Genomic DNA, 22,755 nt, shown 5'->3' with positions numbered 1-22,755 from the left:
GGGAAGGTAAACGGCGTTTCCATGTGCTGCTCTGGTTCTCCAGAAGCGACTTTGTCATGCTGGCCACATGACCTGGAAGCTGTACGCCGGCTCCCTCGGCCAATAATGTGAGATGAGCGCGCAACCCCAGAGTCAGTCACGACTGGACCTAATGGTCAGGGGTCCCTTTACCTTTACCTTTACCTCTATCTATCTATCTATCTATCTATCTATCTATATCTATCTCCCCAAGAATATTGAATGAATCACCAGCAGCAACTTAAAACTAGCTAGGCTGATTCAGAAACAACTACCCTGAATGAACCTGTCAAGATCTATTCCCATAATTCCTCCTCTGGAGGGTAGGACCCAAACCAATGGATTCAAGTGACAAGAAAGGAGATTCCGACTAAACACTAGGGAGAACTTTCTGACAGTAGGAGCTGTTTGACAGTGGAACGGTCTCCCTCGGGAGAGGATGGACTCTCCTTCCTTGGAAGCTTTTAAGCAGAGGTTGGATAGCCATCTGCCATGTATGATCTAGTTGAGATGCCTGCATTGCAGGGGGTTGGACTAGGTGGCTCTTGGGAAGGGAAGGGACCTTCTAGAGCAGAAGAAAACACACTTGTTCTATGAGTCTACGATCCCAGCCACCATCTCCAGTGCTGAGAAGTCTGTATGCCTCATTTGGGTTTGACACCTCTGGGGGACGGGAAAACAGCAACGCCTGCAGCCCCCGCCCACTTATGCCTCCTAAGAGCCACTCGGCTGAATACCTAGGTGGGTGTTTGCAACGAAGCCGTTCATGGGGGTGTCCAGATTCCCGTCTTCTCTGCTGACGGGACCGTCGTTCCATATCAGGTCAAAGCCCCCGACACGCTTCTCCTTCCCCGTCAACCTGTATGAGCAAAGACTTGAGAGTCAATGGCAGGCCTGTATCCTTTGCTCTGCATCTCCCTTCCTTGGCTGCTGGATGGATTTGTTCATCCAAGCTCCAACCTTGGAGGGGATGTCGAGATGGCAGCTCGGGAGGACGGAGGCGAGTTTAGTGCTTATCCATCTCCTGTACAAGGGCTGCATGCCATTGAGAATTCAGAAAACTGCTTCTGATGATCAGAGCGATCCACCTGGTTTATTGACCCAGCACTTTCCTGGCAAGGTGTGTTTGCATATATCATCTTCCTAATTGCCCCGAGTCTTTTAAAGGGAGTGGATTAGGAACACAAATAAACTTCACTTCAAGAGGAACCCAGGAAGAAGTTCCTGCAAAAGGAGGTTGGAGAGACAGAAGGCCGAGGAGGACTGGGTGGTTTTGCAGAAAGATGGTCGACACAGGAAAGCAAGTTTTTCAAAACATCTCCCATGAACTTGCACTTGGCTTTGACACACTGCATAAGATTAAGGGTTGCAGAGCTTGAGAATGCAGGAAACCTGTGGGAGTCGTAAGCAGTGCACAGGACGTGTTGCTTATTTCCATAGGGCAAAGACTCCTGCTGCACCCTCGTGTGGATTGACAGTGGGGAAGGCACACCGTGGTCGACCACAGCAAACTATGGCAAGTTCTTAAAGAAATGGGAGTGCCTGATCACCTCATCTGTCTCCTGAGAAATCTCTATGTGGGACAAGAAGCTACAGTTAGAACTGGATATGGAACAACTGATTGGTTCAAAATTGGGAAAGGAGTACGACAAGGTTGTATATTGTCTCCCTGCTTTTTTAACCTATATGCAGAATTCATCATGTGAAAGGCTGGACTAGATGAATCCCAAGCCGGAATTAAGATTGCCGGAAGAAATATCAACAACCTCAGATATGCAGATGACACAACCTTGATGGCAGAAAGTGAGGAGGAATTAAAGAACCTGTTAACGAGGGTGAAAGAGGAGAGAGCAAAATATGGTCTGAAGCTCAACATCAAAAAAACCAAGATCATGGCCACGGGTCCCATCACCTCCTGGCAAATAGAAGGGGAAGAAATGGAGGCAGTGAGAGATTTTACTTTCTTGGGCTCCTTGATCACTGCAGATGGTGACAGCAGTCACGAAATTAAAAGACGCCTGCTTCTTGGGAGAAAAGCAATGACAAACCTAGACAGCATCTTAAAAAGCAGAGACATTACCTTGCCGACAAAGGTCCGTATAGTTAAAGCTATGGTTTTCCCAGTAGTGATGTATGGAAGTGAGAGCTGGACCATAAAGAAGGCTGATCGCCGAAGAATTGATGCTTTTGAATTATGGTGCTGGAGGAGACTCTTGAGAATCCCATGGACTGCAAGAAGATCAAACCTATCCATTCTGAAGGAAATCAGCCCTGAGTGCTCCCTGGAAGGACAGATCGTGAAGCTGAGGCTCCAATACTTTGGCCACCTCATGAGAAGAGAAGAATCCTTGGAAAAGACCCTGATGTTGGGAAAGATTGAGGGCACTAGGAGAAGGGGACGACAGAGGACGAGATGGTTGGACAGTGTTCTCGAGGCTACCAACATGAGTTTGACCAAACTGTGGGAGGCAGTGGAAGACAGGAGTGCCTGGCGTGCTATGGTCCATGGGGTCACGAAGAGTCGGACACGACTAAACGACTAAACAACAACAAACAACAAGGCACACTAAAAAGGTTAGTAGAGCCAACTGAAATGAGAGGCCCGAGGCACACACGCTAAGTGCTCTACTCACCTGCCCTCCATGTCCACTATGTTCAGGGTGTCCTCTAGAAGACGGGTCTTGAGTTCATAGTCCTCCTGGCTGCTGGCCGTGAGGGAGGGAGAAGCATTAACCTCGAGAAGCCACCTGCCAAGGACAGCAAAAGAGAGCAGTGGGGGCTGGAAGGAGCTGTGCTCTTTGTGTGCTTAATGCACCTGGAGCTAAGGAGATTGGGCTTGTGGCTTGTCTTTTCATCATGGATCCATGCAGTTTGGTGAAGGGGAGGTGGTTCACCAATGGAAAGCTGCCCCATGGAGGCTGACTGGTTGATACGGGTGCGAGCGGTGCATACGATGAAGCATGCAGAATCCTGCTTCATTCGTCGGCCAGCCTGCTCTCCTTGAGGAAGTGTCCCCATAGGTGAGGAGAAAGAAAAAGGGTGTATCTGAGCACGCTACCAGGCTGTCTCTTAGTGCCATCAGTTGCTTGTAGGAGAAGCAAGTTTGGGGCTTTCCCCAACAACCTTGCCAACTGCTTCATCCCATAGGACTGAATGAGACTACTGAGAATTCAGCCCCTTCTAACCTCCATAGACCCTCCCTGGATTCTTCTGCTTGGTCATAGAAGAAGAGAAGAGTTTGGACTTGATATCCCGCTTTTCACTCCCCTTAAGGAGTCTCAAAGTGACTAACAATCTCCTTTCCCTTCCTCTCCCACAACAAGCACTCTGTGAGGTGAGTGAGGCTGAGAGACTTCAGAGAAGTGTGACTAGCCCAAGGTCACCCAGCAGCTGCATGTGGAGGAGCGGAGAAGCGAACCCGGTTCACCAGATTACGAGTCCACCGCTCTTAACCACTACACCACACTGGCTCTCATACTACAGTGGGCACAATGTACATGATAAAGGGCTGTCGAGATGGGCAGAAAAGACTGGCACGCTCTCCTCAGTTGGCTTCTCCATCTTCCATTGCCCGCCATATCTCTTCCCGCTTCCATCCATCCTTGAGCCTTGTGGAGGAATATTCTGTCTCATGCAATGAGCAGCAGTAAGATCGAAGCCAGGCCCTATCTCAGCCTTCGTCAACCTGGTGCCCTCCAGATGTTTCGGACTACAGCCTCATCAGTGGCAGTCCAAAACATCTGGGTGGGAACAGGTTAGTGAAGGCTGCCCTATCCCAATGGACTTGCCCTGGGTTCCGTTCCCTAGTCTATGCTAACTGCCTTTTGAAGGGGGCTGGCACCCATCTCTCCAGAGAGGCAAGGGAGTGCACCTCCTCTTCTGGGTGCAAGCCTGGGCAGGGTATATATGGAGGTCGTGGGCTGCCCAGACGAGACTCCACTCTCAGCCTCCCTGATGGAAAGCAGAGCAATACGTCTGACACCAGCGTGGCTGCAGTTGCTGCAAGGCGCCATTCAACCACGGGCGTAGTCAGGATTTTTGCGGGGGGAGAACTTTTGTTGGGGGGGGCAGAACAGACCTGATTTGTCAGTTAGTTAAGTATTTCTATTGTTTTACTTGGTCTAGGGGAGGGGTAATAATAATAATAATAATAATAATAATAATAATATTAATATTAATAATAATATTGATACCCCACCCATCTGGCTGGGTTTCCCCAGCCACTCTGGGCAGCTCCCAACAGATTCTTAAAAGCACAATAAAACGTCTAACCGTAAAAACTTCCCTAAACAGAGCTACCCCCCTGCCCCCCCTGGCTACGCCCAGGCATCCAACCTTCTGAGGGACTCCACTCTGGATTTGTGTCCCAAAGATTTCCCACAAGGCAGCGGCCGGGTACTGAGTTTTCCTCGGGGTTTACCCCCAAAGCCCTTCTCATGAATGTGTATAGCCACAAGGCAGCAGAGGTTTAGGATGAGAGTCTTCCTTCTCCTAGATGGGTTATCCTTCCCAGGTAGGCAAGCCCCATCTGCGCCAGACTTTTGAAGACCTGGGCACAAATTCCCACCCAAAGGCTCTGGGGAAGAGCCAATCGAATAAAGCAAAGAAGCTGGGCTGTGATCCTCTCTACTGCAAGGGCCTCGGGATTTGCTACTCAGTCTCTGTCAAGTGCCGAGGGAGGCAGGCTCCATGTTCCTCTGAGCGCAGCAGACAATGCAGAGTCGCTGCCCCAGACGGTGGCTGCCTGGCGTCTGCTTATCGGCTCCTTTTAAATAAAGCTGTCCCCAGGGTTGTGGCAGAGGCAGGGGAGCAATGCTGACAAGCCACCCAGGCGCTAATTGAACCAGCAGCCACAGCAGAGGGAGGGAGGGACGGGGAGCAAGGCCAAGAGGGCAGAGCTGGAAAGGAGAGTGGCAGGTCTGAAATTGATTGTGCCAGATTTCCTTGCCAGGGGAGGGGGGGAAATATGGCTGGGCAGGCGAGAGGATGGCTGGAGGCTAGAATGGCGAGAAAAAGCACATTTGTGCCTCGCTGACCTCTTCTCCCTTTGGACAATGCAAGGGAATGGCAAGAAGCAAAGGTTCCCCTTAAACGACATTTGCCCCTGCAAACAAAAATTGGATTTAAACCAGTTTCAATTTCCCCAACCACCCACCTACCCCCGAGACTTACTGCACTGTGAGAAAACTCTGAATTCTGTTAGAGAGTCCTATTCCCTACGGATCCCTACGCTTTCCCATCGGAGTACAGCAGTTAAGACAGCCAATGGCCATAATTCAATATCCACTCCCCACGAAACCCATTGGGACTTCCTTCTGAGTAGGTATGGATAGGATTGCGCTGTAGGCAAAGACATGCTCTAAATCGGCCTTCCCCAACTTGGTGCCCTCCAATTGTTGTCGGGACTCCCAGCTCCCAGCAGCCGGTGCAGCAAATGGTCAGGCATGATGGGAGTTGTAGTCTAGAGCATCTGGAGGGCACCAGGTCAGAGAAGACTGCTCTTAACCATCCTTCCACATAGTGGTTTTCTGAATCCACTATGTGGCGGCCCCTGTTGTGTGATATTGGAAATAGCCAAATAACTGCATATTGGGAGCAGGCTAGATACCCATGAAGCCTTAAAAAATCTCCTGTTCCCAATGCCTTGCGATGTTTAAATTCCACCTAAACATTAGGAAGAACTTCCTGACAGTAAGAGCTGTTTGGCAGTGGAATTTGCTGCCAAGGAGTGTGGTGGAGTCTCCTTCTTTGGAGGTCTTTAAGCAGAGGCTTGACAGCCATCTGTCAGGAATGCTTTGATGGTGTTTCCTGCTTGGCAGGGGGTTGGACTGGATGGCCCTTGTGGTCTCTTCCAACTCTATGATTCTATGATTCTATGATTCTATGATTCTTTCTTTCTTCCAGTTCCTGCTGACTCTCCCCTTCTTCTTCCTCCTCCTCCTCTTCTGATCCAGAGCAGCCGCGCTACTTCCCTTCCCTTGGGACGGCCCTCTGCCCCTCTCCCCCTGCCCCCCTTACGGCTTGAGGTTTTGGTCGATCAGGATATCGTAGCCGTAGAGCTCAAAGCAGTGCTTGTCGCTGATGATGACTTTCTGGACGCTCTGCAGGCTCTTGATGAAAATGTTGTCCATCTCGGCGAAGAGGTTCTCCACGGCTTCCGCCCCATGCTTGGCGGTCAGGTAGAGGCGGAACTGCTGGATCATCCACTTGCAGCCCTGCCAACAAAGAGGGGAGCGGAGGGGTGCGCTTGGTCTGAGGAGACTCGAGTTCAAATCCCGCCTCTCAAGATTGCTAAGAGACCAAAGGATGTTGCTCAGAGCTCTGTGGATAAAGGGTGAGCCATAAACGGGATCAATAGAATGGACACAGGCCAAAACAGCCAAGAGCGGCGGTGGCAGCTGCTTATAAAAACCCAACCGGACATCTAGGGTTGTTGGTTTTTTTTAACAGATGAGGTACTCCATTTATATCACAAGAATGTTTCCATGAGCTTGGTTGCCCAGCAGCTGGTGAGACGGCAATAATGTCAAGGGTGTGAGGTACCTTCAGAAAGAGCCCAGTACTCTGGCAATCCCTGACCCCAAAGTATTGCACTCGGCGTGTGGAGAACCTCAGGCCCAGAAGGAGAGTATGGCTCCCCAGGCCTCTTCAACTAGCCCTGGGTAAAGGTAAAGGTAATGGGACCCCTGATCATTAGGTCCAGTAGTGACTGACTCTGGGGTTGCGCGCTCATCTCGCATTATTGGCCGAGGGAGCCAGCGTATAGCTTCCAGGTCATGTGGCCAGCATGACAAAGCCGCTTCTGGCGAACCAGAGCAGCACATGGAAGCGCCGTTTACCTTCCTGCTGTAGCGATCCCTATTTATCTACTTGCACTTTGACGCGCTTTTGAACTGCTAGGTTGGCAGGAGCTGGGACCAAGCAACGGGAGCTCACCCCGTTAAAAGGATTTTGAACCGCCGACCTTCTGATCAGCAAGCCCTAGGCTCAGTGGTTTAACCACAGCGCCACCTGGGTCCCTGTAAAGTTCTACACTTGGGCAAAAAAATAATAATGAAAGGCACAAATACAGGATGGGAGACACCTGGCTTGAGAGCAGTACATGTGAAAAGGATCTAGGAGTCCTGGTAGACCACAAACTACCACAAACTGAGCAACAGGAGCTCACCCTGTCACAGGGATCAGCCCTTCTGATCAGCAAACCCTAGGCTCTGTGGTTTAACCCACAGTGCCACCTGCGTACCTGGGTAGGGCTGGGCTATCTCTGGTTTTCAACATTGCGATATATCAACCACCAGCTAAACATTGCAAAATATCGATATGTGACGATGTCTGAAATACGGATGGAGCTGTGTAGCTGGCTTCACGTGTTCCCCCCCCCCCCCAGTGATTTTTGCATGATTCAGAATATATTGCCAGGTCAAAAAGTATGAAACTGATTTCACGAAATGGACTTTGGGCAATAGATTGATGTATCTCCCAGCCCTATCCTCGGGACACTTTCCAAGCCACATCCCTCTCACTGGACCCTCCTTGAGCACTCTTGCCTGGTTGGAAAGTGTCCTTGAACTGGGATAATAATACCTCCTGCTTGCCTGGATGGAAAAGTGAGGGTGTAGAATCTATGACTTTTGCAGGATGGGAATGCGGCCTGCTGCTCAGAGGTAAGAAGTGACTCACGTTTGCCTCTGGCGCCGCCAGCCAGCGGCGAGTGCTCCTCCCGAGGTTTCCCCGGGGGAATGTGGACCTTAAGATTGAAAAAGGTCCCCACTCCTGTATTACACAGAAGACTCCAGCTCCCACTCCTGTATCACTCTTCCTCCGATGCCCCGTGTGGTACCTGTGGGGGCGGAGCAGCCTCGCAGAGCAGGCAGCCGCGGACCCCTTTGCACCCACAGCAGCCCCCGGGCTTGCCTTTCACTCCCTGTCCTCCGGAGGCGGAACCAGCAGCATCGGCGGCCGCCACCACCTCCTCCTCCTCCATCCCAACCCCGATAGCTCTTGCGGCTCCAACCTTGTGGCTAGATCGCCACTGCGGAGCCAGCGGGGAGAGCTCTGGACTGCGGGAAAGCATCCGGAGCCTTCCCGCCGCAGGGATGACCCTGGTGCTGGAGGCGCCCCGCGCGCAATCACTTCCCTCCGGAAGGGAGGAAAGTCCTTCTGACACATCAGCTGTCTGGCGCAGCAGTGCCCCCTGGTGGCCAGGCGCCCTGGCGCATTGCACCACCCAGCCCAGGCCTAGAGACGGCCCTGCTCAATGCTCACCTTTTCGGGGTCGTAGTCAGGGGCTGTCTTCTGCACGGCTACATTTGTCAGGTGAACATCTGGCAGGAGGCGGGAGGTAAGGATGGTATGAAAGGAAAGAGATGCTCCCTGAATCCAAAATATGAACCTGGCTCCCAAAATGGCTTCCCTTTGCCCCGGCTACTCAATTCATCTATCCTCCCGCCCATGGTGTTGCCATGGGGATTAAATGGGGAGGGGGAAGCACCATGCATGCCACCTTGAGCTCCTTGGAGCAAAAGTTAGGACTCTGCTACACCAGCCATGTTGCAACGCTATAACTTCGTTATAAACATGTGACACCAGATGGCGATGTAGAGCAGTTTTCTTTTGTTGTAACAATTTAATTTATGACTTATTTATAGCGGGTTTTTCTTGTGTGTAGTTCCAGTCTTAGTGACTGAATGAGTTAAGGTCACAGAGTTAAATTCCTAGACTCAGCTACCGGTATGTAGGTCATGCCCACTCCTCTGCAATGAGGGAGGAAGTGAAGCCTTCTCTTCCTGTTCCCTCACTCTTTCTGCGTCATGTAACTGACCAAGGAAGACATGCCTAAGCAAGCGTCAAGCTTAGAGCATGTGTTTTGACGCTATATTTCCATTTTCTACCCAAAATTATTCTGCCTATGTTCTCTTTGCTGCTGCTTGGATAAATGCATGAATCTGACCTATGGAATGTTTTGTAAGTAAACATTTTAAACTTACAGTGGATGCTCGGGTTGCAAACGTGATCCGTGCAGGAGGCGCGTCTGCAACCCGCAGCGCTGTGTGCATGCGCGGGTTGTGATTCGGCGCGCATGCGCAAAGCGCGATTTAGTGCTTTTGCGCATGCGCGAGCACCGAAACCTGGAAGTAACCCATTCTGGTACTTCCGGGTTCAGCACAGTGCGCAACCCGAAAACGCGCAACCTGAACCGTCTGTAACCCGAGGTATGACTGTACTTAACAGTGTGTGTGGTCTGTTCATTGCAAAAGGGGTAGAAAGAGAGGGGCACTGTTCACATGCAGACTTAAAGGTTCTAACAACCTGCCTTCCTAACGCTATACTGCTGCTCGACTTTGGTGTGTTTAAACTCTGCTAGCGAGGTCTCTTTCCTGCTGGAGTGTGAGGTTAGCCTTGCATTTTGAATCCAGGCACTCAGCCAATTCACCCCACACATGTGGGTCGCAGGGATTAATATTTCCCCCCCCACACATAAAAGGGTGGGGTATAAAGGCAATAAATAGAACATATAGAAACAGGAAAGGCCGTTTCAGTGCTTGCAGCTGCCTTGATCTGCCAGGCAAGGCTGCTCATCTTGGCTGCCAGACCTGCTCAGCGTGAGCGGGCGCCACAGTCTTCCTGCACCAAGGACACGGGCACCCTGTTGCAAATGTCCCTCTCTCCCCCCTAACAGCTGACAAAAAGTTGTTCGGTCCTGAAGCAGCTCATGCAATTTGCGGACAGGTCAGGATACAGTGGTCATCGATGGAGCTCAGAGTGAAGCGGGTGTTGGAGAAGCGAGCAAAGCCATCCCGGTAAAGCCAGGCTTTGAGTGGGATATACTGGGAGGAAAAGAAAGCGGTGGTGAGCAGCAAGTCGCTCCTAGCTGGCTATCACATCAATTTAGGGGGCGGGCTAGGCATTGCAGGGGCGACGGCCTGTTCACTCACCGACATGACTAGGACGTACACTCTCAAGTCAAACTTCCGCCCTGTGAACCCAAGAGAAATAGCTTTATTAATTACTGTGCTATTTATTCCTTATTCTCAGGACTGAAGAATGGCATTACATTTGCGCTAGTTCCCTCCATGTGTCCTTTCGTTTGGGGCATTCATGGAGATTTGTGCTCCTGGCGGTATCAGAGTGGTTATACACAATCCCACCATGTTCAATACTGTTTGTGTCTGCAAAGGTTTTGGGGGCAAACCAAGCGCTTCACTTCCAATCAGTGCTTGCCCCGTAACTTCCTCCTGAAGTCTCGTAACTTTTATACCACAAATTTTCCGGGGTGGGTGGGTTGTCCACTTTTGCTGTGCTGTATCACAATAGCGCCCCCTCCAGGCAGCAATAGTGCAGCAACACTGGGGAAGCATTGCAGAACAACTGAGAAGGTTCTAGATTCAGGTAGGTAGCTGTGTTGGTTTGACGCAGTCGAAATATATAAATAAATTGTCCAGTAGCACCTTAGAGACCAACTAAGTTTGTTCCTAGTATAAGCTTTCGTGTGCATGCACACTTCTTCAGATACTGAAGAACTAAGAAGGTTGTGTGGGCGGTCTGGTACAAATCATAGAATCATAGAGTTGGAAGAGACCACGAGGGCCATCCAGTCCAACCCCTTGCCAAGCAGGAAACACCATCAAAGCATTCTTGACATATGCCTGTCAAGCCTCTGCTTAAAGACCTCCAAAGAAGGAGACTCCACCACACTCCTTGGTAGCAAATTCCACCACTAGCATACTCTTATTGTATCAATGACATGTTGCAGAATACAACCGTACTCCCAGTCTGGAGGTACTCTTAGGCTGTAAGCTCCTTGGGGCAGCGACCTGTCTTTTCCGCTTATGTAAAGACTATTATGTACATGCAGGTCCCACTTACTGAACACAGTAGTGTGTTCCCTGGATATTATCCGTTAGGTGAGTGTTCACATAACAAGTTGATGATTTTCATTGATTCCCATGGAGAGATTTCTAATGTGTTCCCAAGCACAGAATGTTGAGCTCCAAAAGGCAAAAATAGAGAGAGAAACCCAGAAAAAATTGCTCTCACCCCTCGCTCCTTCTCCTGTTCTTCAGTCAACCAGCAAAAGGCAAACGAGAAGTAAAAAATGCTCTCTGCTTGAATATCTGAATCTGCAGTGTGTATAGCGAGGTTTGGGTACTAACTCATTGTGTTTGGATAAGTGAATTTTCTCATAGCGAGCGTTTTTAAAGCTGGACCTGTGTGAATATTTATAGCATAGAAACATACATAGAATTTTAGGGTTGGAAGGGATCATGATGATGATGATGATGATAGATGAGAGAATTGAAACATGGAAACCCAAAGCCCTGGTGGGATGTTTTAGCCTCATCAGCGAAGCGGCTGAAAGGTAAACAGAGGAACTGAAGGTTTTATCGCTGAAGGCTGTGTAATTGCTACCAAGAGCTGTCACGGTTAAGCAACAAAAACCACAGAAACAGATACTTGTAGAAAAGTCAAAGTCAATCAGAAACAATAGAAGTACCTTCTCCACTACAGAACAAATCACCGGATAGTTTACTGAGCGAGCCGCAAACATCATTCACCTCCAACGGAGCATACAGTATTAATTGCAGGCAGCTGGAACTAGTGGGAATTGGAGCTTCTCTCTGACTTCCAAAGAGAGAAGTTATCTGCTAATCTACATGCAGAGGGCAAGAGTGGGCACTAATCATTCATGACACCCACCCATGTACGTTTAGACTAGTACAAATGGTCATTTTACGTCTGATGTAGGAAATACAATCTCCATTGGGGAGCCTATCGCAGAATATGTGCCCCACCTTATTAACGAGACCGTGGCGGTCAGGGAAATTCACTCCAAATTTGGGACGGAGGTGCAGGATTGTGTTTTTGTGTGTACACACAAATTCTGGGCTGATACAAAGGCTGCAAGCAGGCAACTCACCACCGACTAAATACGGGTTCTCGATGTAGCGCTGCGCTACATAATTCTCTACTGGAATTTCATCTTTCTGGTCATCCACGCGGACGCCGTCCTGTGAAGGAGATCGGGTGACTTGCTTAGGTCAGGAAGAATGGGAGCACTGTTTAACGTTCTCCTAACTTTGCTCTTGTCTACCTGTGGGATCAGGTTGCCATGTATATTGGGGGCCTGGGAAGGAGGTCAGATTCAGCCTTAAATATGGGAAGTGTTTTTGCCTTCGCTCAGGGCTGCTTGCCTGCTCTTGTACAAAGCAGAGAAATACAGAGACACAGGAAGGACCAGAATATTGTTTAGACCAAATTGCCTCTCACACGTCGACCCAGACATCCAGGCCTCAGTGGGCTGTAAAGAGGAGCCAGAAGCTGAATCACCAAAGTCCATTTGTTTCTGTGACATTTCGTTTTTGCATAAAGCAACTAACTGATGCAACAATAAGGAGAACAATGGCAGTAACAGGCTGCCCACAATATGCTTTGGATTACAACTCCAGCCACATCACATTTGGAAAATCTGATATAGCAGGGCGTATATCCCACCTAACGTTGTTAGGTTTCTGGAGCTGGAAGAAAATTAGTTTCAGAAGCCAAATATGGAGATAGCTATGGCCTGAATAAGAGGAAGAGGGAGACCCCCATACACCTAAATCTGGGCTCCCCAATCCAACACACCAGGGCACCCCTAGACACCTCCCTCAGCACCAGCAAGCCCCCTTAACCCTCCCTAATTTTGAATAAAATGTTATTTACCAGGCAGGCAGTTTGTGCTGCTACCTGAAGCCCTGACCCTCAGCTGCCATCTTTGTTTCCCCAGTCTACATCTGGGCATGCCTAGAGGCATTCTCAGGAAACAAAGATGGTTCTACTTGTTTTCCACCATATGAACCTGACCAGTAAGAATGTCTAAGCTGGATGCTCCAAGCTCAGACCGTGGGGCTTTAGTAAGCCATCTTTGTGTTTCTATAAAAATGTTTTAGAAACATTTACCACTTTTTGAAACTACATTGTAATGCCTGTCTTTTCTTGCTGCTGTATGGGAAAACACATGAACCTGACTTTTAAAAAGTTTGTAAGTAAACCATTCTTAACTTACCAAACGCGTGATCTCTTTCAATGCTGAAGGAAGTGGGGAAACTTGGAAGCAGCTTACAAGGGAATGTTTTAAAGGTCTAACAGCCTATATTTCCACGCTTCACTTTGCTGTATGGCTTGTGTTTTTAAATCTCAGCTGCAGCTGTCTCACCAAAGAATATTTGCCCCAAACCTGGATCTAGGCCAGGCATCCCCAAACTTCGGCCCTCCAGATGTTTTGGACTACAATTCCCATCTTCCCCGACCACTGGTCCTGTTAGCTAGGGATCATGGGAGTTGTAGGCCAAAACATCTGGAGGGCCGCAGTTTGGGGATATCTGAACTAGGCATTCAGGGAGTTCTCCTTTTATATTTTAACCAAATTACAAAAACCAACAAAAAGGACCAAAGTGTACAGCTACACATCATGGCAATTAGAAGATTCTGCTTGTCTGGTTGGTTTTAAACTGAAGTAAGATTCTGCGTGTGCTGTCCAGAGTGAATAGTATTCTAGTCAGCCCACTCATCGTACTAGAGCTCCTGTGTTTTTCTGGTGTGAACCAAGTTACACCTGAAAATCTCCCAGGGCTCAAAGAAACCAGAAGCCTCCAGGGTCACCACCTCACCCATGATCTCCATATATAAGCCACCCTAAACAGTAGAGGGCAGGAAGAAGAAACATATGGGGTCCCAACCCCTAAGCAGCTGATGCAAAGTTGCTGCTCACCGAGCAAAACTGTATGGTAGGCTGTTCCCAACTAATCCCTTCCTCAGAGGTGAGAAGAAGGAGGCATCTCACCTTCCTCCAGTCAATTACATCCTTGAGCTTCCGGAAGAGAAAAATGCCTCTCCCTTGAGACCGGGCAACCTGCAAAAAAGAGGAAAACCGTTACTAGCCCGTCGTCCGCCCGGCGTTTTCCTCTCTCCGCCTGCAAGAAAAGGAAGCGGTGAAGGGACTGTTTTGCACGATGTCCTTTGCAGAGAAGTAAAACGACAACTTTCTTAACAAATTCTACTCCAAAGCAATCCACACGACATACAAAGAGGAAATGGATTCTGAAAACCTGCACCAGTTAAGCAAATATTGACAGCTGATCATTTTGCATCTTTTTTTATCCTACAATTATTTGGCTGACTTGGCTGTTCAGAGTTCAGAATCCAAAGCCACTTGCTGGGTGATCCTTGCCCAGTCACCATCCCTCAGCGTTTACAAGTTTCTTGTTAATGAAAAAATGGCATAACGCAGTGATGGCGAACCTATGACACGCGTGTCAGACGTGACACGCAGAGCCCTCACTGCTGGCACGCCCATTCGCGCTGTTGTTGTTGTTGTTGTTTCCCCCCATTTGTTCTCCCGCTCCTCCTACAGCTTCTCTCCATGTCTCCGCTGTTGTTGGTAGCCAGAGATTGGTTTTTTAACCCTTTCTGTGCTGTTTTTTTTTTCTGGCGCTTTGGCGTAACAATGTTCTTTTTTAACCCGTTCTGTGCTGGGTTTTTTTGGCGCTTTGGCAGACTATGTCGGTGCTGCGTGTTAGTTCCAGCGAAGATATTGTTCGTCATTTATTTCTGTTCTCTTTCCCCCCAAAAAAGTGCAGCAGCTTTGGGGCACCCGCCCCAAAAAAGCAAAGCAACTTTTGCACACACACACCCCCCAAAAAACCTCCAAAACTTTGGTTAGGAGCTCCCTCCAAAAAGCTCAACAACTCTGGGCACTTTGTGATAAATAAGGGTTTTTTTTGTTTGGTTTGGTTAAATAATTAGTTTTTGGTTTATTAAATACAGTTATATATTACAATTACACATTTTTGTTATTTAAACTATAAATATCGCGAAATTATGCTTTTTTTCTTGAAGTGACACACCACCCGCTCAGTTTTTTGGCGAACTTTGACACACCAAGCTCAAAAGGTTGCCCATCACTGGCATAACACATGCACTTTGCCTTGAGCTCCTTGGAGGAAAAATGGAATGCGGATGTGATAAATATTACTATGGTCCCTTTGCTAACACTGCCCATGAAAAACTGTAAACGTTGCCTGTGGGAGAAAACGAAACATTCAACACTATAAAGTTATTTTCTGCAAAATAAGTGTGTGGATATGCATGACTGAATTGAAACATTTGAACAGGAGGTTTTTCGTTTGTTTTTTAGTGCAGAATATGAATCCATTTCTTGCTGTGGGGAGGGAATCACACTTCAGCTTAGGGGCCCCCGTGTCCCTTATCACATAACAGGCACTTTCTAGGCCCCAACAATTAAGACATTGTGAAAAGCCTTAAGGTGTTTGGGAGGAAGGCTACAAAGAGGCGCCCGATTTGCCTTAAAACCAGCCACCCACAAATTTTCCAGCTGCAGCTCAGCGCTTCTCCTCCCTGCTGTGTTTCTAAAGCTGACGATGCTATTTTATTTAGCAATATAAAAGGGAATGCTTGATGGTGTGCCATGATATAAAGGTTTTACGGGCACAGATTTGGGATGGTGGCATTACTCATGAGTGGCGGTGCCACGGGTGAGTTATGCGGGCCATCCCAGAGGAGAGCTGGTAAAATCTTTATGGCTCCGCATGTTGCTATGCAGCCTGTCTCTCCCGCAGCGAAGGCAAAAAGTTTCCCTTGCTCCTGCACGTATTGGGGGGAAGTTTTAAATGGGACTGCTTTCACCCCCCACAGATGTTTCGGTTGTAAATCAAGGGCTCTTAAAGTTACCCCTGCAGTCAATGCTGGTGAGAAAACCACCTTGGAGGCAGGAATTGATTCTGTACATTGAAGTCCCATCCTATCACAGCTGTGAGCCACCCATCGATTTGTCTACTCGTATTGTAAAGCTATCTAAGCTAGTGGCCATCACCACAGCTGTGGGCCACCTCTCAGGGACGTTGTAGCTGTGTCCTTGGGAGGAGGCTGGACCAGATCTATGGTTTTGTAGGTGCCATTGATCATTTGCTTCAAAGAATCAAAGTATCATGGGCTTGGGAGGGGTCCTGAGGATCATCTAGTCCAACCCCCTGCAATGCAGGAATACGTAGCTGTCCTTTACAGACATCAAACCTGCAACCTTGGCTCTATCAGCACCGCACTCATGGCCTGTTTTTCACTATTTGTCTCAAAGTAGGGTTACAGAGAGGAGGGACGCAGGTGGCGCTGTGGGTTAAACCACAGAGCCTAGGGCTTGCTGATCAGAAGGTCGGCGGTTTGAATCCCCACGACAGGGTGAGCTCCCATTGCTCGGTCCCAGCTCCTGCCAACCTAGCAGTTCGAAAGCACGTCAAAGTGCAAGTAGATAAATAGGTACCGCTACAGTGGGAAGGTAAATGGCGTTTCCGTGTGCTGCTCTGGTTTGCCAGAAGCAGCTTTGTCATGCTGGCCACATGACCTGGAAGCTGTACGCCAGCTCCCTCAGCCAATAACGCGAGATGAGCACCGCAACCCCAGAGTCGGGGCCTAATGGTCAGGGGACCCTTTACCTTTACCTTTAGGGTTACGGAAAAAAGAGAGAGAAACATACAATATACAGAATTTAAAGCATGAAGTTAAAACTTAAGCTGTGTAAAGAGGGACTTCCTCAGGGCCGGCTCGTCGTAGACCCCCGGTGGCGCAGGGCACCATGGCGCCGTCCCGCCAGGAGGGCGCCGCGAGCTGCACCCGCCCGCTGGCCGGCCGGTCCGCCGGTCCGCTGCGCAGCTGCGCGCGGCGCCCACCTGCCCACCATACATCACTACTGGGAAAACCATAGCTTTAACTATACGGACCTTTGTTGGCAAGGTGATGTCTCTGCTTTTTAAGATGCTGTCTAGGTTTGTCATTGCTTTTCTCCCAAGAAGCAGGCGTCTTTTAATTTCGTGACTGCTGTCACCATCTGCAGTGATCAAGGAGCCCAAGAAAGTAAAATCTCTCACTGCCTCCATTTCTTCCCCTTCTATTTGCCAGGAGGTGATGGGACCAGTGGCCATGATCTTGGTTTTTTTGATGTTGAGCTTCAGACCATATTTTGCACTCTCCTCTTTCACCCTCATTAAAAGGTTCTTTAATTCCTCCTTACTCCGCATATAGATTTATTTTTGTTATTATCATGAGCACCACCCTCATCCTCAGCCACAGGAGATCCAATCACAGATCTCACAGTTTCTTGCCTAATCTGACTCTCCATCTTGGAAAAGAAATGTGTAGTAAGGCCAGAATGGAAGTTGTGGGCTGGCATTTGCCCACCGCTCTCAAACTCTTTTTTGCAACAAACATTCCTACCCAAAGACCGTGGAATCACCTGGGAAGACATGCAGCTCTCAGGCTCCTTGCATGTCAGCGGCCAACCCTGTAGGTGGCCGGCCTGACGCTTATCACCTGAGCCTCTGGCTGTGTACAGAATCAGCTAAAGCCACACACAGCCCCCCCCCCCTTGAATTTCCGGGGCCGTGCCTCAGCAGCCCTCCTCGAAACCAGCTCTGAAATCCCGGAATCCCAGCTCCCCCAGGTGATAAAGCAAGCTTTCTGAGCCTCGCAGAAAGTGAGATATTGCGCTGTTAAAACGTCCCTGTCTCAGTCTCATATATTACCTTCCTAGTTTTAAGGCCCGCTTATTCCACCACCCCCCACCCCAGCAGAACATTTTGTAAGGCAAAGAAAGAAATCTTTTTATTGCCGGCTCTTTTCATGAGATTCTCCCCACCTCGTTTAAGCGGCAGCTGCTTAAATCAGCACAGAGCCAAGCATGGCATGGAGCCTTCCGTGCCGAGATGGTCAGACTTCGGGGGCCTGGGAGAGGATTGACAGGTGCTAGCCAAGAAAGGAAGGTGGCTCATGTGCTCTGGGCTAGGCTGACACTGCAGAGCACTGTGCTATCTACCGCAGTATCCATTACTGGAGCCTACAAAGCATTTGTATCTGCCCACCCCCCACCCCCCATCCTAGAGATCGCAAGTGTCATGGGCCAGTTGGATGCTGAGGAATGGTGGGAGGAATAGCTGGGGAAACCCCAGGGGAAGAAAGCTCAGAGTCCGGGGAGTCTTGGTGGGACGAAGGAGGAGGAGGAGACTGGGAGAAGGAGGTGTCAGAAGCTGAAGAGGTAACAGGGCTTAGTGAGCGGGGAGAGTCTGTGGTAGAGAGAAGTCCAGATTCCAGAACCAGAGGCAGAAGCTGAAGCTGGAGGGAGAGTCAAGAGACAGAGATGGGTCAGGCTGGTGAAGAAGCATGGGTGGGTGTCTCCCAATCTTGCTGCAACAAGCCCCCCACAGGTCACCCAGACAGGGCCGCCTTACCCATAGGCACTAGGGGTGCCGGGCACCCGGGCGCCGGGCTCTCAGGAACACCAGGCCAAGAGCCCAGGGCCCGAGAGTTGAGCCCGCCTGTCTGTCGAAGTGCCGCAGTGGGCTCTTCTGCTGCGGGCAGCTCTGCGCCGCAGGTTCGGGGGCAACCAATCCAGCAAGATGATGAGGCAGCCGGCTGGCTCCGCCCTCCTGCATGCCTGGGGCGGGGCAACCTGGGGTGGGGCGCCGGGCGGATCTTTGCATCTCGGCGCCACATATGCAGCCCTGCACCCAGAACCAGAAGAGGCATGAAGAGGGCGAAGGAGAAGTTAGCTTCCTACAGGCGCAGTCTCAGATTGCTTGGGGGAAACCCTGGAGAGGAGGGGACTTGGGGAGGCAGGGACCTTCAGTCTCCGCATGTCACGGTCCGGTCGGCGGGCGTCAGGACCAGAGAAAAGATGGTGGTGAAGAAGCAGGGTCGAGGAGCAAGGCAGAAGGTCCACGGGGCACGAAGCAAGGCGAAGGCGAAGCAAGGGTCCAAGGAGCAAGGAGCAAGGTGAAGGATCCAGGAACAAGAAGCAAGGCAAAGGTCCACGGGGCAAGAGCAAGGCGAAGGCGAAGCAAGGGTCCAAGGAGCAAGGAGCAAGGCGAAGGATCCAGGAACAAGAAGCAAGGCGAAGGTCCATGGGGCAGGAGCGGAGCAAGGCGAAGGCGAGGCAGGGGTCCAAGAAGCACGGCGGCAACAAGGCAAGGGTCCAAGGAACAGGAGGCCAGATGCAACCAGGCAGGGATAGCGTTGCTGTGGCAAAGAGCTGAAGGGAAATGCTGGGCTTTTATCCCTCCCAGCTCCTGCCACCAGGTGCAGTGAGATCTCAAGTGGCCTCACCTGGGTGACTACTCCTTGCCTCTCCAGCACAAGCTGAGGTCTTCACCTGTGTGGCCATGCCTTGCTTCTCCAGCACAAGCTGAGGCAGGCCCCAGTCCTGCAAGGCACTACAGGCCCCAGAGCCTGACTCCTGCCCATACTCCTGACACCGCAACTTCATGGGGGCAAGACCTATTGGAGTGAGTTGCTGTGCTCATTAGGCCTGGCACTCCTGTGTTGATTGCGTTTTCGCTAATTAAGAGTTAACTCCAACTTGCAGGGTGTGAGTCACCGCTGGCTCGCTCCTGACACCAGATAAGCAGGCCGCTGGGTTAGCAACCAGGTTGGCTAGCGAAGGGAGCAGGTTGGCTGCTCCTTCTTTTCCAGACCCTCTTCCTGTTCCAGACCCTTTGCCTAATTCTTTCCTAGATCCCAGGGCTGCCAACACTACAAAAGCCCTATTTTGCATCTCCATCTGCCCTGCTCTTCTGCATCCCCTTCTCTAATGACGAAGCGACAGTGAGATATCCCGGCTTGATATATCGCAGGCATAAAACGCAGGGTTTCAGCTCGCAGAATCCGCAGCGCAGAACTCACAGCTCCTTCTCATTAGGCACCACTCCATCCCAACCCTGCTGAGAAAGCACCAACTTTACCTGCTATTCCAAGGCCTTTCTAGAATACGCAGCGTGAACGAGGTATTTAAGCGAATATTGACTTTTAACTTAATTTTCCTCTCCCCCTTTGAAAGGGAGAGGATAGTAAAAAACCGGATCTATTAACCAGAACCTGAGGAGAACTGAACTCCTGCCTCCACCTCCAGAGCCTTCTTCAACCCGCGTTCTTCCACTTGTTGGTAATTGCAACCTTTTTAATACAGTCTCGTTGAGCAGATCCTGCTTTTTCCTCCCCAATGTTAATTGAGGATGTGGGCCCAAATCAGCTTAATGCAAGGTTTCTTGCTGGCAATTAACACAAATTATCATTTGTAGACTTAGATAATCGCTGGCTGTTATCCTCCTGGCAGTAATTCACACGCTCGTTTGCATAATTGCCTCCCATTCCCCCACTCGGATGCCTGCCCCTCATTTGCAGGCGGGAGGCAAGAAGCGGCTGGTGCCAGCTTTTATCTGCCCGGCAAACGACCTGCCCCACTGCGAGCCTCGCAGATGGGTGTGGAGGTAATTATGCATGGTGGTGCCGTATTCATGATGCTAAAACGTCTCTCATCATCTGGCAGCAACAGCCTGCCTTGCCTTGCCTTGCCTCCTCTCGACTGCTTTGCTAGCCTCCCAAAGAGGCAGATTTTCACCCCCACCCCCTGCTCCCTTGGGGAAGCGAGTGAGCAGAATCAATTATTACATACAGGAAAAGCTTGTTTCTCTTAAGGTCTCCGAAAGGGGCAATCGGAGCTCTGGGGGATGGAAGGAAACAGTGACCCGTTGAAGAAAATTCGGAGTGTTTCATTTATTATATATATCTACGCACAAACACACACACACACACAGTGACAGACAGAGAGAGAGAGAGAGATTCAAGTCAGCTCTCATTTAAAAGCCACCTGGTTTTTACTTTCCGAAACAATATTCAAACCTAAACGCAGCCATCCCTCGGAATTGAAATTCTGCAGTGCCGGATAATGCATGCAAACGTTCAAAAAGTGGGCAAAGTGCCAGTAAAAATGCAGATACTAGCAAAAATAACATAGAAAAAAGATTTGCATATGGGGAAACTGCTTTCTAAAACTGAATGTTGGGTAAAATGATTACATGCAAAACTGTGTGTATTAGGAGAAATTAGGTTTGCATGGGTGGGCCCTACTTGGGTGCAACGTTCCTGAGCTAAGAGCAGCGGTGGAGGAGGTCTCTCGGGCACCTGGGGTGGGGTGAACCACCCACAGGGAGAGACAGGGTGGGGCACACGGCACCCATAGGGGCAGCCCGGCCCACCTGCTGTCCGCCCACTGTCTCCCCCCCAGCTGCAGGATGGCTGAGGCCCTGTCCCTAAGGGCGTCCCTATCGGCGCAGCGTCAATCCGCCCACGGGGGATTTCGTCACCCCCCTCAGGGATGACACCTGGGGCAGACCACCCCCACTGCACCGCCCTTTCTCTGCCACTGGCTAAGAGAACTCAGCAAAGTCAGCTCCCCTCCCTTGTACACATCCAGAGTTGAAAACACGGCCCCACCTGTTTGTTTAAGACGCATGCAGATAAGCACCACGCGCCCCTCCCTTGCTGAGATCCTCTCCCTAAATCGGAGGCTGTAACCTTCCTCGCCATGGCCGCCTTTTCTCGCCTGTCTGCCTGGAGCTGGGGAGCAGCAGTGTGGTAGACCCCCGCTATCTTCTCCTCCGGAAAAGGTGTCTGCTTAATTTGTGCTAAAGCAATGGTGGAGCCGCCTCGTCCCGCTTCCCCTCGGCCAGCAGCCCTCTTACCGGCTTCATAATCCAGGTGATGCCGGGGTTCTTGCGGAACTCCTCCACAAACAAGTGGTACTCGGAGGGCATCTCAAAGGTCTTGGGGAAGAAGTCACACTTCATGGCTTCCAGCTTCCCAGAGTCCCTCTCCAGCTGCTTCCGAAACCGCTTCAGGTTCTTCACAATGTAGTTCTTCCGAGTCAGCTGCAAGGGCACGAAGGATGAGAAAAACAGCCTCAATAAATGCTCAGGTGAAACGGGAGCTGCTTTTATCTAGCTGTTCATCTTGCCCAGGGGTTCCCAAACCTTTTTTGGTCCCTGCCCTCTTGGTTCCGTAAACTCATCCCCAGTTCCCGCCACCCTGCCCTATAAAGAGCATCGTCCAGAACAGCCGTTTGCACAACCTGCCGAGGAAGATAGCAACACAACACAGTTCAAAACAGTAACAATTAGCTGCACATTTATTCAAAATCAAATTAAAACCACTTAGTTTAATTAATTCAGCAAAACTGATGATTCATTGAGCACAGACACTGCATGAAAAATATTTTTATGCCTTCTTACTAATGAAAACAGAAGGGCGAGAGAAATTTGTAGCCTATTTATATAGAACGACTTACCAAACATGCACAGACCCTCGGCTATCACAGTTGTACTGTAAGTAATTTATAAGAAAAGAAATAGCTGTTACTAATAACTGGCTATCTTGCGGCTTGTGACAACTCAGGATATTAAATGGAAAAAAATTGCCAAAGGAACTAGCTTTGAAATTAATGAGAGCTGAAAATGTGAAGTAAAGAAGAGGTGTTGCTCTAACCTTGTCAATTGCAAATAAGTGATCAATGTTCTTGGAGGGGCCCACCCACAGTGCTCCCATACCAGCCTCTTGCCTCTTCCCCACCCCTCGCCCACCGTCTTGAGGAGATGCATGTGGCGCTGTGGTCTAAACCACCAAGCCTCTGGTGCTTGCCGATCGTGAGGTCAGCAGTTCGAATCACACGAGGGGGTGAGCTCCCGTTGCTTTGCGTGCTTCCCACTGGGGCAACTGGTTGGTCACCAAGAGACAAAGTGGAATGATGGCCTGATCCAGCAGGCTCTTCTTATGAAGATGCACAGTTCAAGGCTGTTTGCATAAGATGTATAATTGACACAGTAGACACTGCCCCCATCTCTACAACCGTGAAGGCCAGAC

General features: G+C 49.9%; 1 protein-coding gene across 2 annotated transcripts in view; it reads right to left on the bottom strand.

Annotated features, from left to right (window-relative positions):
- Positions 1–22,755, bottom strand: part of TTLL9 (tubulin tyrosine ligase like 9) — a 33,134-nt gene that overhangs the window by 993 nt on the left and 9,386 nt on the right. Inside the window, exons 5-13 of one of the 2 annotated variants that reach the window (XM_035124031.2) lie at positions 21,582–21,767; positions 13,769–13,909; positions 11,936–12,026; positions 9,954–9,994; positions 9,758–9,845; positions 8,284–8,342; positions 6,037–6,233; positions 2,652–2,765; positions 756–877 (exon numbers count right to left, since the gene is read on the bottom strand). In XM_035124031.2, coding sequence (XP_034979922.1) covers positions 756–877; positions 2,652–2,765; positions 6,037–6,233; positions 8,284–8,342; positions 9,758–9,845; positions 9,954–9,994; positions 11,936–12,026; positions 13,769–13,909; positions 21,582–21,767 — 1,039 coding nt within the window. The remainder of the gene's footprint in view (positions 1–755; positions 878–2,651; positions 2,766–6,036; positions 6,234–8,283; positions 8,343–9,757; positions 9,846–9,953; positions 9,995–11,935; positions 12,027–13,768; positions 13,910–21,581; positions 21,768–22,755) is intronic. The other variant, XM_035124032.2, reaches the window with a different exon arrangement.

The sequence above is a fragment of the Zootoca vivipara genome, chromosome 7, assembly GCF_963506605.1.
Source record: "Zootoca vivipara chromosome 7, rZooViv1.1, whole genome shotgun sequence".
NCBI classification, from domain to species: domain Eukaryota; kingdom Metazoa; phylum Chordata; class Lepidosauria; order Squamata; family Lacertidae; genus Zootoca; species Zootoca vivipara.
The sequence above is the reverse complement of the archived record's forward strand: the minus strand, read 5'-3'. Positions and strand labels throughout refer to the sequence as shown.